The sequence below is a fragment of the Schistocerca gregaria genome, chromosome 4 (assembly GCF_023897955.1).
Source record: "Schistocerca gregaria isolate iqSchGreg1 chromosome 4, iqSchGreg1.2, whole genome shotgun sequence".
Lineage (NCBI taxonomy): Eukaryota > Metazoa > Arthropoda > Insecta > Orthoptera > Acrididae > Schistocerca > Schistocerca gregaria.
In genome coordinates, this window is record NC_064923.1 from 521,641,852 (window position 1) to 521,660,188 (window position 18,337).

The window sequence follows — 18,337 nt, forward strand, 5'->3', positions numbered from 1 at the left end:
ATGGTGTTTTTCAGAAAATCATTAAGTGGTTCTCTCCAAATGGGCTCTCATTAAACTTTACCAAAACACAGTATATACAGTTCCACACAGTAAATGAAATGACCCCATTAATAAATATAGACTTCAATCAGAAATCGGTAGCTAAGGTAAAATATTCAAAATTTCTAGGTGAATGCATTGATCAGGGTTTGAACTGGAAAAAACACACTGAGGATCTACTGAAATGTTTGAGTTCAGCTACTTATGCTATTAGGGTCAGTGCAAATTTTGGTGATATACATCTGAGTAATGTAGCTTACCATGCCTATTTTCATACTCTGATTTCGTATGGTATCATATTCTGGGGTAACTCATCATTGAGTAAAAGAGTGTTCATTGCACAAAATCGTGTAATCAGAATAATTGCTGGAGCTCATCCAAGATCATCCTGCACAAACTTAATTAAAGAGCTAGAAATCTTCACTGTAGCCTCACAATATATATATTCACTTATGAAATTTGCTATTAACAATCCGAATGAATTCAAAAGTAATAGCAGTGTTCATGGCTACAAAACTAGGAGAAAGGATGATCTTCACTACTCAAGGTTAAATCTAACTTTAGCTCAGAAGGGGGTAAATTATGCTGCCACAAAAGTCTTTGGTCACTTACCTAATAGCATCAAAAGTCTGACAGATAGCCATACAGCATTTAAAAGGAAATTAAAAGAATTTCTTAATGGCAACTCGTTCTACTCATTAGATGATATTTTGGATATAGTAAGTGGGTAATTTCCCACCCCCACCACCCATCCCCCCCCCCCCCCAAAAAAATTGAGTGTCATGTAATATTTCGTTTTTGTCTAATGTAATATCTTGTATCGACACCTTTTATTAACTTGACACGTTCCACATCATTATGAAGTGTTGTATTCATGATCAATGGAACAAGTACTAATCTAATATAATCTAATTTGATCTAATTATGTGCAAGATCCCTTTCTTTAGCCACAGTGAGCTCACTGATGCCACATTTCTATTCTTTTCCCTTGCTGCCTGTCCCTCCCAGGTGTTATTTGCTCTTCTATACAGCCCTCCCCTCATCTCCCATCTCCCCTGTCTCTCACCCATTCTACCTGTCACAATGTAGATTGCCAGTACAACAAATCCATATATGAGTGCCTGTCATTATGAATGTCCCCTCTATAATGCATAAAACAATTAAATGTGCAAGCTTGAAAAATGTCTTTAATTGTTGTTTAAATCAAATGCACATTTTTGTAGTGAAAATCCTAGTCTAATGAAAGATGGCTGCATAATAAAAATATTACTATCATCTGTTTCTTTTGGCTCCTTAATGAAAACATGGCTCATTGAAAGAATTTGTGTTTATGTAGTATGATCTAGGTTTTGATTTTCAGGTAAGTACACTGTGTGGTTAAACTTCATTCAGCTGTTTTTTTATTGCCTTCATTTCAAACATGGTATTTTTCATGTTTCCACACTTTCTTCAGATTTAAAACTTGTTCATTATAGTCAGTTACAGCAGTTTCACAAATAAAAAATTATACTTTCTCTCAAAAAAGCTGTATGTAATACAGTCACAATTTTTATCATACAGAATCATTTTAATTAACTTCCAAGTATAAAATATGAAACTACAACTGCTCAGCAAGCCAGTATGTGGTAATAACTACAGCTCACTCCTATGAACATATGACTTCTCACGACATTATCAATGTGTCAAAGAAATTCATTTGGATAACAAATGAATTACTTATTGACAATCTTTACTTTGAAGTTATTTTAAAAGTTTATATATAATAATGTTAATGTTGATTACTTCAAATGGAAATAAAATTGAATAAGCAAGTTCCTAGATAAATCCAATATATGAAAAATAATTAAGTTTTTAGACAATTTATATTATTTATGTTAGATCCATAATTTTGACACATATTTTGTATATAAGTGTGAAGAACTATTTTATTGATGTCATTAAAACCATACAAAATGTGAAATTAGAATTTTGAACTCTTTTGCATCATATAGTGAATTTTTGAAGAGTATCGAGCAGTCCATTTGTTTTTAAATGCATTGACAAGTATTACATATAGGAAGCGGTGAGCTATAGATCAGTTCCATTACACTGTGTATAAGTGTTCTGTACTAATTCCAAATAACAACATTGCCTGAGAGCTCAGCACCATTATCAGCCTTCTTTATGTTCCTATCCAGTGCTCTGTATCTCAACTATATGGTGAGTGGCCAACTTTGCTCCTTCTCTTACTTGTGTTCCACATAATCCTTTTAAGTGTCTTATGAATCACACAATTTGTTATTTTATGTCCTGTAAACTGAAAAATTCATGACTGTTATTTGTAAAATGTTGGCTATTGTTACTACAATACTGTAGCATGTACCTCTGTAGTCCTTGAAAATGCAGTATTTATTTTCACTCTCTGACAATTACAGCTATCATATGCGTACTAACACTTCTACACCTGAAAATGCACTCAACTTAAACTTGTAATTATCTGTTGCTTCTGTACTTCTGTGTTTGCATATGGCAGCAGCAGGTATAAATAGAAAATATGTATTATACGTGAGGGGGCACCAGCTCTATCTCCCTCCCTCTCTCCCCCCAACCCCACCCCCATCCCTCTCTCACCCTTATTTCTTTCAGACTAGCAGAGTCACCATTAAAATTAATATAGCCTGAAGTAGCCCAAATGATTTATAGAAGTGAATAGCAGTTAATAATGAATACAGTTTCTAACAATTGTGTCTCTTCGCTAATGTATATTTGGACTAGTTACGTACCCCTGAAAATTGATGATAAAATCCTCGAAGAATGATTAGTGAATGGATGAATGCATGTTTTAAACTAATGTTTGTGATTTTAAATTCATTCTTAAAGATTGTTTGTCATTGATTAATTGATACTCAGTGTCCTGCTGGTGGCCAGAGTCTACCTATTTAAACATTTAAAGAAAATGTATACTCAGAGGAGGCAAGAAATTAACAAAAGGGATATGTTTGTGGCATTGTAATTATATTTGTTTCAGATTTGGTGGAAACAATGTTTATATTGTTGGTTCAGAAGGTCTAATATCATTGGAAGTGATGCTTCACAATGGTTGTGAGCCAGCTTATTCAGTTACCTTGACAGTTGAAAGTGAAGCATTAATTGAACCAGCAAAGATACCAAAACTATGTAAACAAACAATAGATCTAGAAATTGTGTGTGATATTGGAAATGTATATAATGACACCATAGTGGCAGTAAGTATTTTTTTGTATTATGTGGTTATCAAGAAACAACTGAAACCACTATTAATATTTTTATTTTAGTTGGACTCAGGCAAAATCAGTTGTTCCATATCTTTTACTCTGGCTTTACAATCTCAGTGTGAAAGGAATGGTGGCATAGTATGGACATTTTAGGATACTGCTCCACTCTTTCAGAAGTTTCAGATATAAGTTGTTATAGGGAATGTGTCTCATGGTGCATTATTACATAAGTGATTATACTGGTGACTGTGAAGTAGAACCCTTTCTTCAGAACAAGATCTTTGCCTTGTTATAATTTAGTGTTTCACCTTATTTGCTACATTACTTAAAAGTTGAAGTTTTGTTTCATGTAACAAGTATGCACAAATAAATCTTCTGGTATAACACCACATTCCTTTTCTGGTGATATTTCTTTTATGGGCATTTGGATGTCATACAAGGCCATTTCATGGCATAACATTTAGTGTTCCAAATAACAGATATATCATCAGAGGCCATAACAACTTGGAAAGCAGTTACAATATCCAAGTGCAACAAGCTGAACACTCTATATGTCTCAAGGCAACAGTCTGTTCATTATGTCATCAGTACACTGACTAAGAGAGCATAGTCTTGTTGAACTGTTTTATGGTGCTTTGTTTAGTACTAATGCCCACTACTTGTCTAATTTCAGTTCCTCTTATTTTGAAGATGTTTTAGTGTTTCTGAATTTCTATGGCTCCACTGCACATCCGAGTATAGTAATGATTTGGGCTTGATAAAATCATGGTATAAGAGAAACAAATTTGGTGATTCCCTGTTTCCTATGCATTTTCAGGAATTGCCAATTTATTCCTGTTGGCCAGAAGATACTTGCATCGATCATATCACTACTATGTTAGGATATATGGAGAGACCACATAAATTCAGAAACATAAAATCAATTTGATCAAAAAGGAGAAGGATTGAAACTAGACAAGTGATAGACCTTAGTACTGAATAAAGCTCTACAATATAGGTCAGTATGATGCAGTGATCTTAGGCAGCAGACTGATGAAATCATAAACCAGCTATTGCCTGAATATGTAGTAGCACTTCAGACTACTGATCTGGTTTGAGATTGTAACACATTTCTGAGTTTTATGGCCCCTGATGATGTCTCCAGCACTGAAACAGTAAATTGAGCAGAGATTATGCCACAAATGACAGTCTAATTATCACAAAACAAATATCACAAGAAACACAAATACCAGACATGAAAGCCTGCATTGTAAAAATCTATTACTGCACTTTATCTCCATCCCAAAACCTACCTGTTCCACAAGCAAAGCAACAAAGGGTAGGTCCATCTTCCATTGCTATAAATGACAGCAAAATGCTACTAGCTCGCCAAGAGGAGTGTAGAGGTTGACAGACGAGCATGAGTTATCTGACAGCCAAACATGTTTATGATTTCATAAGATCCCCCTAAAATGAAACAAATATATGTTAAGTTGAAGAAACAGATTTTATGGGAACTGGAAAGTACTGGATTATTTGGGGGAGGAGAGCACACAGCGAAGTCATCAGATTAGGGATGGACAGGGAGGGAAGGCGGCAATGCCCTTTCAAAGGAACTATCCTGTATTGATTTAGGAAAATCATGGAAAACCTGAATCAGGATGGCCGGATAAAGAATTGAACCATCGTCCTCCTGAATGCGGGTTCAGTGTGATAGCCACTATGCGACCTCACTTGGTAGCTGGAAAGAAACTGAGGAGGAAAGCACTTTAATTCATACACTGGTGAACCAAAATATTACGACTACCTGCTTAAAAGCATATTGATCCACCTCTGGAATGCAATTCAGCAGTGATTCTGCATGCCATGGATTCAATAAGTACTTTGTACGTTTCCAGAGATTTGTGGCACTGGATGCCTTTGCACATGTCACGCACGGGCTGTAGTTTATGGGCAGTTGGTTTGTGAGTGCAGAGCTGGTGCCCAATAGCATCCCAGTTGAGTGTTATTAGATTCAGGTAAGCTGAATTTGATGGTCAAGACATCAATATGAGTTCACTAGCATACTACTCAAACCACTATGGCAGGATTCTGGCTTTATGACATGGATAGCTATCCTTCTGCGAGATGCCATCACTGTTGGGAAAGACATCAAGCATAATGAGTTTACAGATGGTCCCTAATAATATTCACATAGTCCACAGGTGTCATGGTGCATTGGATACTACTGCAAGTTCCACGGAACCCTAGATGAATATCCCCCATAACATAAACTGCTCCCATTTGCCTGCATCTATGGTGTGCTGCTTGTTTCGAGCAGCCGTTCACTTGGGTGGTGGCATGAGCATTGACCTGGTCATTGGTATTCATCCAACTGGCCAACACAGTTCCATTGATCCCCAGTCAATTCTCGATGATCCCATGCTCAATGTAATCATAATTGACAATGTTGTTTGGTTAACATGGAAACAATTAGGTGTCCTCTACTATGGAACTCCTTGTTCAACACTGTGTGCTGTACGGCATGTTCCATCACATTTGTACCTGTGCCAGCAGTGTCCTCTGTCATCAGATCTGTTACATCTGCTTTGGAGAGTGGGCAAGCCTGTGGTCCAAATGTTCTGTGATGAGGTATGGATGTCCAGCTTCTTGTCTCCTACTCATGTTTTCAGCATTTTTCAATCACTTTCCATGGATGCTCACAACAGTAGCACGTGAACAGGTGACCAGCTTCACTGTTTGTACTTTTGTTAAAGTCATTTAAGTCAATGGATTCTCCATTTATGCCACTTATTGTCACTAGAATGATTCCTGAAGTGTCACTGCTCCCCTCATATACCCCTCTTACTGCATCATGTGCCCTCAGCACCACCAGGCAGCATACGACCTTGAGTTGGACAGAGGTGATAATGTTTGGGTCATCAGTGTATAATAAATTAAGAGAATCACATTCTTGATTTTGAAGTCTCACACAAATCACATTTTGCAAATCAAATACACTGTTTTGTTGTTTGCAATGAGATACATCAAATTTAGACATCACAAAACTATATGAGATGAATCAGTTTTGTGGAGGATAGTTAAGCTGGAATGAATGAGTTTTTATAACTGTAGTGACATTCATGTTGACAGAAAATATTTCCTAAGTGGAATTACATGGTAGGATTGGGAGAGAGAAGGAAAAATATATGTGTGAAATACGTGGCAATTATTTTCATAACTATACTGAGGGAAATTTCAATAGGAAGGATGGAAGTAAACCAAGGAATACTGGGTTGGATCTGCTTTCATGATCACTTGCATTTTACTCCTTTGCATAAGGATTGTTATGATTGATTGCTATATGGAGTAATATTTATTCTGATTGGATGGGTGTTATGAATCAAACCTGGAAAATAGTGATCATCAAGTAATAAAAAGAGTTATTTTGATACTTTGGCTGTTTGTCGTATTGAAATAATATGATAAGTTGTTGACTGTTCAGTATCCCAGCATGCTAGTAATCCATAAACACTTATTTGAGTAATACCAGATACTGCTGTCTTTTTGGTATGACTTAATATAAATAACTTGTACAAACATAGCCATAAAACAGAACAGTTCTAGTGCTTGTGAATATTTTCCTGGTCTCTCTGTGTATCATCTCCACAATGACAAAGGGAATGTTTAGGAGAATGAAAATTTTATGTACGAAATATGGATTTTGTATTAGTAATTGTTTATTGACGAACTGCTTAACAATGGAAATAGCATCTATGTAGGGATATTAATGGGGAAAATGGTAATCAGTGTCACTGATGGGGAGTATGTTTGAGTCGTGACAGGTACTGGTTTCTACATCATGTTTTAGAAAACTGAGCAACTAGATATGTCTTGTACAGTGCAAGAAAAAGCAAAGTGACATATGAACAGAGGAATGAACAAAACACAACACTTCACCTCATAACAGAAGCAATAAATGATTGACGATGTAATAAATATGTCAACGAAAAATCCTGGTTAGCATATAAATAATTGAAGAAGTAAAAGTAATCATTCACAGTATAACTGAGGCACTAATCAGTTTAAAGGGACAGAAACAAGATTGAAACTGTTGTGGAGCTTTTGGACAAGATCCTTTATCACAATAAACTAATATGAAACACACACACACTGCTACAATGTTTCAACTAACCACATTGTGTGAGTACTGCAAGTCGACTAGGAGTGAAGAGTAACAATGAGAGGAAATGGAGGCTGGGAGAGGGAGGCTTGGAGGAAATGGTGGCTGATGGCTGGGTGGGAGAGTCAGCAAGGGAAAGAATAGGAATGTGGCACTGACGAGCGCCCCATGGTGTAAGTATAGGGAATTGCTAGTGGCACACAGTGATGTAGAGAACACATTGGAGAGGGTGACAGATCAGAGGAAGAGGGAGAGTGCCAAGGGGGAGCTGTTAGTGTACAGTGATAAAGTGAAGTGGGAAGGATTGGGACAAGGTGAAATTTGACGTAGGGATAGGGCTGACAAAAACTGAGTCCAAGAAAACAATTCCCACCTATGGAGGTGTTACTGGAAAGGATAAGGCAGGTGGTGTGGGCTGTAAAGCAACCACTGAACTTCAACATGTTGCACTCAGCTTTGCTCTGCCAGTCATTGGTCATCCCTGCTTCTGGTCACAGTATGATAGTGGATGTTCTGTTGGATGTATAGTTGGTTGGTGATCTCATGAGAATAGTGGTTTTGAGATTAATTATTCTAATTAACTGTGTCATAATTTTTAGTGAATTCATATAACAAACATATGATCAGAGTATTTTGCTTCATGAAACTCTGTGGCGATATTTAAATTTTGTACCAACTATTAAGTTTTGGGCTGTGATTCAAGCCCAGTTACAGTATGGAGAGAAAGTAGATGTGAATCAAAATATTTTGCTTGCCTCTGCAGCAGTCTCAGATAGAATAAGTTATGTTCTCTGTGTAAATGGTATCTATAGGGATTTATTTTCCAACTGAATACAGTTGTTATACAAAGAGCAAAAACTTTTAATAACATACTCACTACGATCTCTAGGACAAACTCATTACTATTTGGCTTTTTTCCTAGTGGCACTGTAAGTGAGCCCCTGTGGTGTTTGGTTACAGAAAAGAAATAGTGATAATTTGTAGCTTTGACTCACTATTAGAAGTGTACATAACAAACACAACTGCAATGCGTTTGGAAGTAACATCTGTAAGTTCAGGCTTCAAGTTAGCATGTAGGCTTAAGTCATGTTTGTTAAAACAAGACATGCTCTGCAAGAGTTATGCAGAATGGGTGAAAGATGCCTGATAATTTTCTGTAAGTATTTTAGTGTATCAAGGGCTTTTTTGTTGCAACACAGATTCCTAAATCACTACCAAAACAACAACTTATTGCAAATACAAAAGGAGAACTGCATAATTTATTTTTTACACGTGCTGTTTTATGCGTATTTCTCTACTATAATTAATGGTGCAAATAAAATAAAGCAAGTATTCTGATTGGAAGGTTATGTGAAATTATGTGCATAATGTGGCAACTGTTCCAAAACATATAAGTATGTGTTCACTGGACAGATGATCTGTTATTATTTGACAGTTGGAAGAGCTGTTACTAGTAAAATAAACATTTTTGCTTAATGCTATGTAAGTATGGTGATCAGTTTCCTCTGCTTATGTTGACTGTGTGGTGTCTGGCTTTTCCTGATCAATCAGAAACTTCAGTTCTTCAAAGTTACATTCATATATATATATATATATATATATATATATATATATATATATATATATATATATATATATATATATATATATATATATATCTATCTTCCACACCATTTCCTGATCTTTTGCCCTTTAATTTCCTTTAGTTCTTTGTAGAAATTTGTTCAGAGTGAACTGAATTTCTTCTGATCTCTACAGGAATTGATTTGTATTGCATAATACTACCCTTATACAGACACCATAACTTTAATACTAGTTTCAAATGGTCAAGATTCTACATCTACATCTACATTTATACTCCGCAAGCCAGCCAACGGTGTGTGGCGGAGGGCACTTCACATGCCACTGTCATTACCTCCCTTTCCTGTTCCACTCGCGTATGGTTCGTGGGAAGAACGACTGTCTGAAAGTCTCCGTGCATGCTCTAAACTCTCTAATTTTACAATCATGATCTCCTCGGAAGGTATAAGTAGGGGGAAGCAATATATTCGATACCTCATCCAGAAATGCACCCTCTCGAAACCTGGCGAGCAAGCTATGCTGCAATGCAGAGTGCCTCTTTTGCAGAGTCTGCCACATCTCCGTAACGCTATCACGGTTTCCAAATAACCCTGTGACAATATGCGCCGCTCTTCTTTGGATCTTCTCTATCTCCTCCGTCAACCCGATCTGGTACGGATCCCACACTGATGAGCTATACTCAAGTATAGGTCGAACAAGTGTTTTGTAAGCCACCTTCTTTGTTGATGGACTACAAGAACTCTCCCAATGAATCTCAACCTGGCACCTGCCTTACCAACAATTAATTTTATATGATCATTCCACTTCAAATTGTTCCGCACGCATACTCATAGGTATTTTACAGAAGTAACTGCTACAAGTGTTTGGTCCGCTATCATATAATCATACAATAAAGGATCCTTCTTTCTATGTATTCGCAATACATTACATTTGTCTATGTTAAGGGTCAATTGCCACTCCCTGTACTAAGTGCCTGTCTGCTGCAGATCTTCCTGCATTGCACTACAATTTTCTAATGCTGCAACTTCTCTGTATACTACAGCATCATCCGCGAAAAGCTGCATGGAACTTCCGACACTATCTACTAGGTAATTTATATATATTGTGAAAAGCAATGGTCTCATAACACTCCCCTGTGGCACACCAGAGGTTACTTTAACGTCTGTAGACATCTCTCCATTGATAACAACATGCTGTGTTCTGTTTGCTAAAAACTCTTCAATCCAGCCACAGAGCAGTTCTGATATTCTGTATTCTCTTACTTTGTTTATCAGGCGACAGTGCGGAACTGTATCAAATGCCTTCCGGAAGTCAAGAAAAATAGCATCTACCTGGGAGCCTGTATCTAATATTTTCTGGGTCTCATGAACAAATAAAGTGAGTTGGATCTCACACAATCGCTGTTTCCAGAATCCATGTTGATTCCTACAGAGAATATTCTGGGTTTCCAAAAATGATGATACTCGAGCAAAAAACATGTTATAAAATGTACAACAGATCGACGTCAGAGATATAGGTCTATAGTTTTGCGCATCTGCTTGATGACCCTTCTTGAAGACTGGGACTACATGTGCTCTTTTCCAATCATTTGAAACCTTCCGTTCCTCTAGAGACTTGCGGTACACGGCTGTTAGAAGGGGGGCAAGTTCTTTCGCGTACTCTGTGTAGAATCGAACTGGTATCCCGTCAGGTCCAGTGGACTTTTCTCTGTTGAGTGATTCCAGTTGCTTTTCTATTCCTTGGACACTTACTTCGATGTCAGCCATTTTTTCGTTTGTGCGAGGATTTAGAGAAGGAACTGCAGTGTGGTCTTCCTCTGTGAAACAGCTTTGGAAAAAGGTGTTTAGTATTTCAGCTTTATGCGTGTCATCCTCTGTTTCAATGCCATCATCATCCCGGAGTGTCTGGATATGCTGTTCCGAGCTACTTACTGATTTAACGTAAGACCAGAACTTCCTAGGATTTTCTGTCAAGTCGGTACATAGAATTTCACTGAACGCTTCATGCATAGCCCTCCTTACACTAACTTTGACATCATTTAGCTTCTGTTTGTCTGAGAGGTTTTGGCGGCGTTTAAACTTGGAGTGAAGCTGTCATTGATTTTGCAGTAGTTTCCTAACTTTGTTGTTGTACCACAGTGGGTTTTTCCCGCCCCTCATAGTTTTACTCGGCATGTACCTGTCTAAAATGCATTTTACGATTGCCTTGAACTTTTTCCATAAACACTCAACATTGTCAGTGTCGGAACAGAAATTTTCATTTTGATCTGTTAGGTATTCTGAAATCTGCCTTCTATTACTCTTGCTAAACAGATAAACCTTCCTCCCTTTTTTTATATTCCTTTTAACTTCCATATTCAGGGATGCTGCAATGGCCTTATGATCACTGATTCCCTGTTCTGCACATACAGAGTCGAAAAGTTTGGATCTATTTGTTATCGGTAGGTCCAAGGTGTTATCTCCAAGAATCGGTTCTCTGTTTAATTGCTCGAGGTAATTTTCGGATAGTGCAGTCAGTATAATGTCAATCGATGCTCTGTCCCTAGCACCTGACCTAAGCATCTGAGTGTCCCAGTCTATATCTGGTAAATTGAAATCTCCACCTAAGACTATAACATGCTGAGAAAATTTATGTGAAATGTATTCCAAATTTTCTCTCAGTTGTTCCGCCACTAATGCTGCTGAGTCAGGAGGTCGGTAAAAGGAGCCAATTATTAACCTAGCTCAGTTGTTGAGTGTGTCCTCCACCCATAATAATTCACAGGAACTATCCACTTCTACTTCACTACAGGATAAACTACTACTAACAGCGCCGAACACTCCACACCGGTTGCATGCAATCTATCCTTTCTAAACACCATCTGTACCTTTGTAAAAATTTCAGCAGAATTTATCTCTGGCTTCAGCCAGCTTTCTGTACCTATAATGATTTCAGCTTCGGTGCTTTCTATCAGCGATTGAAGTTCCGGTATCTTACCAATGCAGCTTCGACAGTTTACAATTACAATACCGATTGCTGCTTGGTCCCCACATGTCCTGACTTTGCCCCGCACCTGTTGAGGCTGTTGCCCTTTCTGTACTTGCCCGAGGCCACCTAACCTAAAAAACTGCCCAGCCCACGCCACACAACCCCTGCTACCCATGTAGCTGCTTGTTGTGTGTAGTTGACTCCTGACCTATCCAGCAGAACCCAAAACCTCACCACCCTATGGCGCAAGTCGAGGAATCTGCAGCCCACACAGTCGCAGAACTGTCTCGGCCTCTGATTCAGACCCTCCACTCGGCTCTGTACCAAAGGTCCGCAGTCAGTCCTGTTGGCGAAACTGCAGATGGTGAGCTCTGCTTTCATCCCGCTAGCAATACTGGCAGTCTTCACCAAACCAGATAGCCGCCGGAAGCCAGAGAGGATTTCCTCCAATCCATAGCGACACACATCATTGGTGCCAACATGAGCGACCACCTGAAGATGGGTGCACTCTGTACCCTTCATGGCATCCTGAAGGACCCTTTCCACATCTGGAATGACTCCTCCCGGTATGCACATGGAGTGCACATTGGTTTTCTTCCCCTCTCTTGCTGCCATATCCCTAAGGGGCCCCATTACGCACCTGATGTTGGAGCTCCCAACTACCAGTAAGCCCACCCTCTGCGACTGCCCAATACTCATTATTGAGCAATAAACACTGAATGTATTGTGGTACTTTGAATAACTAAGTTGCTTTTTAAAATGGCGTTAGGTACAATTACTGTAAAATAATAATATTATTGCTCACATTTCTTACAGTGTAATTTGCTATTGTTTGTTTCTACAGAAAAATCTTACTGTGGAATTTGATGTAATGAGTGTAACAAAATATGCCTTTATAAATGAAAATGCTACAATGCTGACATTTTCAATCATTGTAAATACAACAAGTAATGACATAAACAATACAACACAGTGCTCAACTGTGGTACAATTGGAAAGAGAAGCAAACATAAAGATCTCAGGGTAAGTGTTTCTTGGTGAGAACCAAAGTTGTCATTATTCTATGAGAATAATTGCATACAAATCTTATATATCATTAGCTCACCAACTTTGTAGAATTCCAATTTATTTATTTATTTTGCTCTACATTTCAGCTTATCAAAACCAGACTATCTTTTGCTGAAAGATTCAGATCAACATGTGCGACATTTATATAAGGTAAATCTTGTAAATTATTAAGCCTATGCACACATAATATTAACATGTACACAAACATATTGTTAAATTTAATTATTAAAACTAGTTTCCTTAAATTAAATCTGTTATATGCTAAGGTATGTCAAGTCTTTTAGTAAAGTAAGTTATTTTCTTTAAATTTTATTATAAGTCTATTTACCCATTAGCTATCTTTTCTTGATGTTTACTTTCTACTTTTCTTTTATTTCTCTGATTAAAGGGTAATAGTGTGATGAGGACTAGTGAGTGTGTAAGTAACCCCTTACTTTCTATCCAAAACTTGCAGTGATAAACTCTAGAAATAGATAGTTTTATCTAATTTTCTTTTAGTTTTAGTGAATATAATGCTGAATAAAGTTGTCAAAAGTAGAGAATGCATATATAAATTTACCAAACTGACTAATGTTATACAAAAATGTATGATATCTTAATGTGATTCAAGTAGATGCTTGTGTTTGTGTGTTTTCCATGCTTTACATAAATGTACTTTCATTATTTCTACAACATGCACAAGCCTTATATTAGTTAAAGATGGAAGATTAAGCTGTGGGCATATTTTGTAGCCATGTAAAAATTGTTCATTCTGTTACAATACTATTCTGCTGGGGACACTAAAACATTTTGGCATTTTTGAAATCTTTTTTGCATTGTTGGGGGCTTCTTTTTCCCACAGAAAATACTGTCATATTGATTAATTCAGCAACAAAATAAAACTAAGATTAGAATCAGATCCCTACAAGGTGTTGTGTAGGGACTGTTGCTTCTCTACATAAAAAAGTAATTACACAAGGGGAATGAGGCCCAGAGGAACATGCAGTACTAAACAGCTACCATGTAATCGTCTGGCACATGGTGTCATATGGATGTTACACTATTTGTTAATATCTCATGGTGAGTTAAAGCATACATTTCCCTCACTGCACAGTCAGTGCACACATGTCACATACATCCTTTTAGTTGACATCAGGGCCATGATGATACCCCTACCATTCTTACATGCTTTGTGTGTTCCTATTTGCCTTTCTGAGTAAGTAAGTCAACATCCTTCCATATTGATGAAGTTATTGTGCTCTAATATGTGAAAGGTGAGTAGAAGTTTCCCATTGTATGCCCATATTTTCTACTAACATGTATTGTAACCTGAAATGACATTGTGGAATGACCAAGATGTTTTATTTACTAATTAGCTTATTACCCATGACTTTGTCCACATTTAAGTATGGCGAATATACTGCACACATCTGCTCCTCCTTCTCTCTCTGCCCATTTCCTCCTTGTCTCATTTATCTCCTCTTTCCACATATCTCTTTCAGTCTTCTACTCCCCCCTCTCTCATACCACCTACTCATTCCCTCTCTTGCTGCCCATCATCTCCTTCCCTCTCCCTCTCCCTCTGTCCACTTCCCTCACTCCCTCTCTCTATCCACTCCTCCTCTCTCTCTATCCAACTCCTTCTCCACCTATCTCTTTCATCTCCACCTCCCACCTATCTCTCTCCATGTCCCCATGCCCCCTCTTCCTTTTCCACCCACCCAGAACCCCATTCCCTCTTCCACCTGCCTCCAACACTTCTCAATCCTTTCCCCTGTCTCTGTCCATCCCGTCCTGCCCTTCTCTGTAACAATCTCTCTTTCAATTTTCTACTGCTCCCTCTCTGTCCATCTTCTCCTCACTCTTCTCTGACCATCTGCTCCACTTCCTATTTTTGTCCATCTCCTCCTAGCCCTCTTCTTGTCCATCTCTTCTTCCCCTCTCTCTGTTCATCTCCTATTCCCTGTCTCTTTGTCCATCTAATTCTATCTACTATCTCTGTTCACCTATACCTTGAGTTTTCTCTGTCCATCACATTCTTCCCCTCTTATTATCCACACCTGCATCCTTCTCTCTGCTCACTTACAACCCCTGCAATGCATTCTGATGTTAACTGCACAACACGACAGTTGTGAAAACAGCCTAAATGTCAGACATTACCAAACTTTTTCATCCCTACCACCACCCGTATGGGAACTAGGTGGTTCTTACCCCCACACTGATTTTTTTCAGACAGTATGTAGGAGATATACCAAGTTTGGTTGGAATGAATCCAGTGGTTTAGGAGATTTTTACATGTATATAGATTTTTTCCAATTTAATCTCATTTTATTGATAAAGTATTTATCAACCAAAAATGAGCTACCAGCAAATCAATGTTATGTAAAGCAAATAAACAACATTTTGCAAAGGTCTTTCCAAAGATCTTCAATTTCTTAAGCTCAATTTCTACCATTTATTGCTAGTAATGCAAATCAGTTTGTTATAAAATGATTTATATATTTGCAGTACAAGACATAGAATTAATTTCTACATAAACTTTACTCCTTGTATTCTGGTAAAATGCTCGACAACTTGCTGGAAAAAATGGAATAAAATGTTTAGAATTTTAGTAAACTTGATATAAAATTAAGGACATACCATTGTAGCTGCTCTTTCAATAAATTATCTGATTGTCTACATTCCTGTATGAGAGTCCTTTCTATCTGCATGACTAATAGCAGTAATGATTGTAAAATGATGTCCTTTTCTTTTGCATATAGGTAAATGTTATTCGTTAACCAATATCAGTGTAATAATAAACATATTACATATTACACAGTCAGTATTACATGAACACCAAGCACTTGTTGTAAAAGAGGAAGCAGCAATATTTTTTAAAGCACTCTGGTGTCCAAAAGTAAAACAACAAAGGGAAATTTTGTAAGGTTGTATTTATTTTGCCACACAACAGTGTAAACAGGTGATAGTAGAAACAATGTAAAAAACACAGAACATAAACAACTGCAATTTATGTAATGGTGGACAACAATGTTCTTCTTTTTTCCAACTTAAAGGATTTGCACACACATTCTGACAACTAGTTGATGTGCTCAGTGTGGGGTGTTTCCACCTCTGGTAGCAATAAAGGCATGACAACTATGGGGCATGCTGTGAGTGATCTCATCAGTGTCATGTTGAGGCAATAACACCCATTCTTCCTGTAGAGCTGCTCTGAAGTCTTGGAGAGAGATTTGTGGATGCTGACATGATGCAATCTCATGCAGGATTTGTCTGCAAAAGCATGTCTCAGCATGCTTCTCCCATTTTAGCAGTGCAATTTTGGGTGTTTGATGGCCAGAGTGAGGACTTAGCCTTGTACCATCAACACTTGGGGTTGCAGGTCATAGTCTACAGCATATTCAATTCACAGGACAGTGCGATTCACTTGCAAGTGAAAGTGCAGTAATTGTTTGTTTGTGCTTTCCATTCTGTTGTGGACACTCATTTGGAGGACATAGACTATGGTTTATAGGGGGAATAATTGGATATGCATTTTGGTTGCAGTGACCATCACCTGTAGTTGAGGCATGTGTGGAATTTGTTGTGGGCTCATGGCCAACAGTCTCCCATGCAGTGTTTGAGTGAGCATGTTAATGAGCAGTATTTAGACAGACCCTCCATAATGTTTGTGTTTGGCCAGTTGCACCACCTTCGTTCAGGTTGCTTGCAATGTTGTTGTACCATGCAGCATTCAGTTCCATGTTCACAGAGTTCCACAGTTGCAGTCTCACCACTTTGTTTCAGCCCTTATCCTTGACACCATTAGATGCCTACTCTTTCCTCATTGGTATCAGTTCTATCAGTGGCAGCCCTATTACAGCCATCCCTCCTCATATGATGTTCTTTCCCCACTGGCGTGGATGAATGCACTGATTTCGTCGGGAATGATGCCATAAGCATTGGAAGAGAGTCAACATCTGAGCTGGTGCCACACATCTACTATGAGTGGCAGATCTGGGGATTTTGCTGGCAATGGGCGTACCTATCAAGCAGACGGTTCATAAAGACACACACCATGTGTAGATGAGCATTGTCCTGTTGGAAAGTGGTACCACAGTACTATCAGATGAGAGATGACTCAGGATGTCCATGACCTATTGTTGGGCCATCAGTTCCCTCAGTCACTACCAGCCGTGACTTGAAGTCATACCTGAGGGTTCCTCTCATCATGATCTGGGATTCACTGTGCCTCTCTAACACAATGGAAGAATGAGACCTTTCCCTAGATTGCCACTATTCCCACCAACGATGATCATCTGAGGTAGTGTAGAGCCTAAATTCATCAATCAACACAGTGTGCCACCATTAATCAAGTCCATGCTTTCCGGTCCTCGCCCCACTCCAAATGTAGCTGTATGTGTTGTGTTAACAACAGCCAGTAGAAGAGGGTTGATCATTCCCTAGTCTGGCTTCTGCAGGGTTCTGACCAGTGGTGCCGAGTGACACAGAATGTTGTTTACTTGTTTGCTTGTTCTTAAATGGGAGTTGCAGATGTGAAGCAGTTATGATGTGCTTGGTGCACAATGTTGCAAGCTTCCCAGTAGTGGTTAGATGTGGTTGACCTGAACTTTGAAGATGGATACACCTTTCTTCAGGTTCCTATGCAGTTCAATATTGTGGCACTATAGATCTTAATGGTCCACAAATTTGGATATTGCATGACTTGTCTAGTTGGTCAAATTGAAGAACACAACGAGGCCAGGCCCATTTCAAACTCTGTAAGGTGCTGATAATAATGTCTCACATGAGTAAGCAAATCTCCTTGTCCTTCACAGTGATCTTGTGATATCTGACACTCTTCACACTCCTTACATATATTCTGTCAGATATGATAACAACACAAAAAAATGATCAATGTTAATACACTGTGGTGGTCATTCTACCTGCCACAGAGAATTGCAAATCTGCTCATTTACATACCTGCCAAATATGTGGGCATGCACAAAGTATATTGACATACAATAATGTCTTCTGGGTGCTTCAATTTTTTTGTCTGGCAGTGTATTTGATTCATAACAAAATATTACAGTTCTGGAGTCTATCTGTGGTAAAAGTAAATTGTTTATGTACACCATGAGCAGGAGCAGACCAAACACCGAACCATGTGGCACACAATATTTAATGTTTTCCTGCTCTTAATTTTATTTACTCCAGTTGTATTACTTGAAAATATGACCTTCCCTTTACAGTTGTTAAGACATGTCTACACCATTACAAGAGGATTATATTTTAGGTCACACTATTTTAGTTTTCCTAGCAGAATTGTTTGATTGACATGGTCAAAGAC

The 18,337-nt window shown here is 38.2% G+C and overlaps 1 protein-coding gene across 2 annotated transcripts in view; it reads left to right on the forward strand.

Moving 5' to 3' along the window:
* Positions 1–18,337, forward strand: part of LOC126268028 (integrin alpha-PS5-like) — a 554,707-nt gene that overhangs the window by 442,222 nt on the left and 94,148 nt on the right. For both annotated transcript variants that reach the window (XM_049973448.1, XM_049973449.1), the window contains exons 16-18: positions 3,047–3,263; positions 12,806–12,984; positions 13,116–13,179. In XM_049973448.1, the coding sequence (XP_049829405.1) occupies positions 3,047–3,263; positions 12,806–12,984; positions 13,116–13,179 (460 nt within the window). The remainder of the gene's footprint in view (positions 1–3,046; positions 3,264–12,805; positions 12,985–13,115; positions 13,180–18,337) is intronic.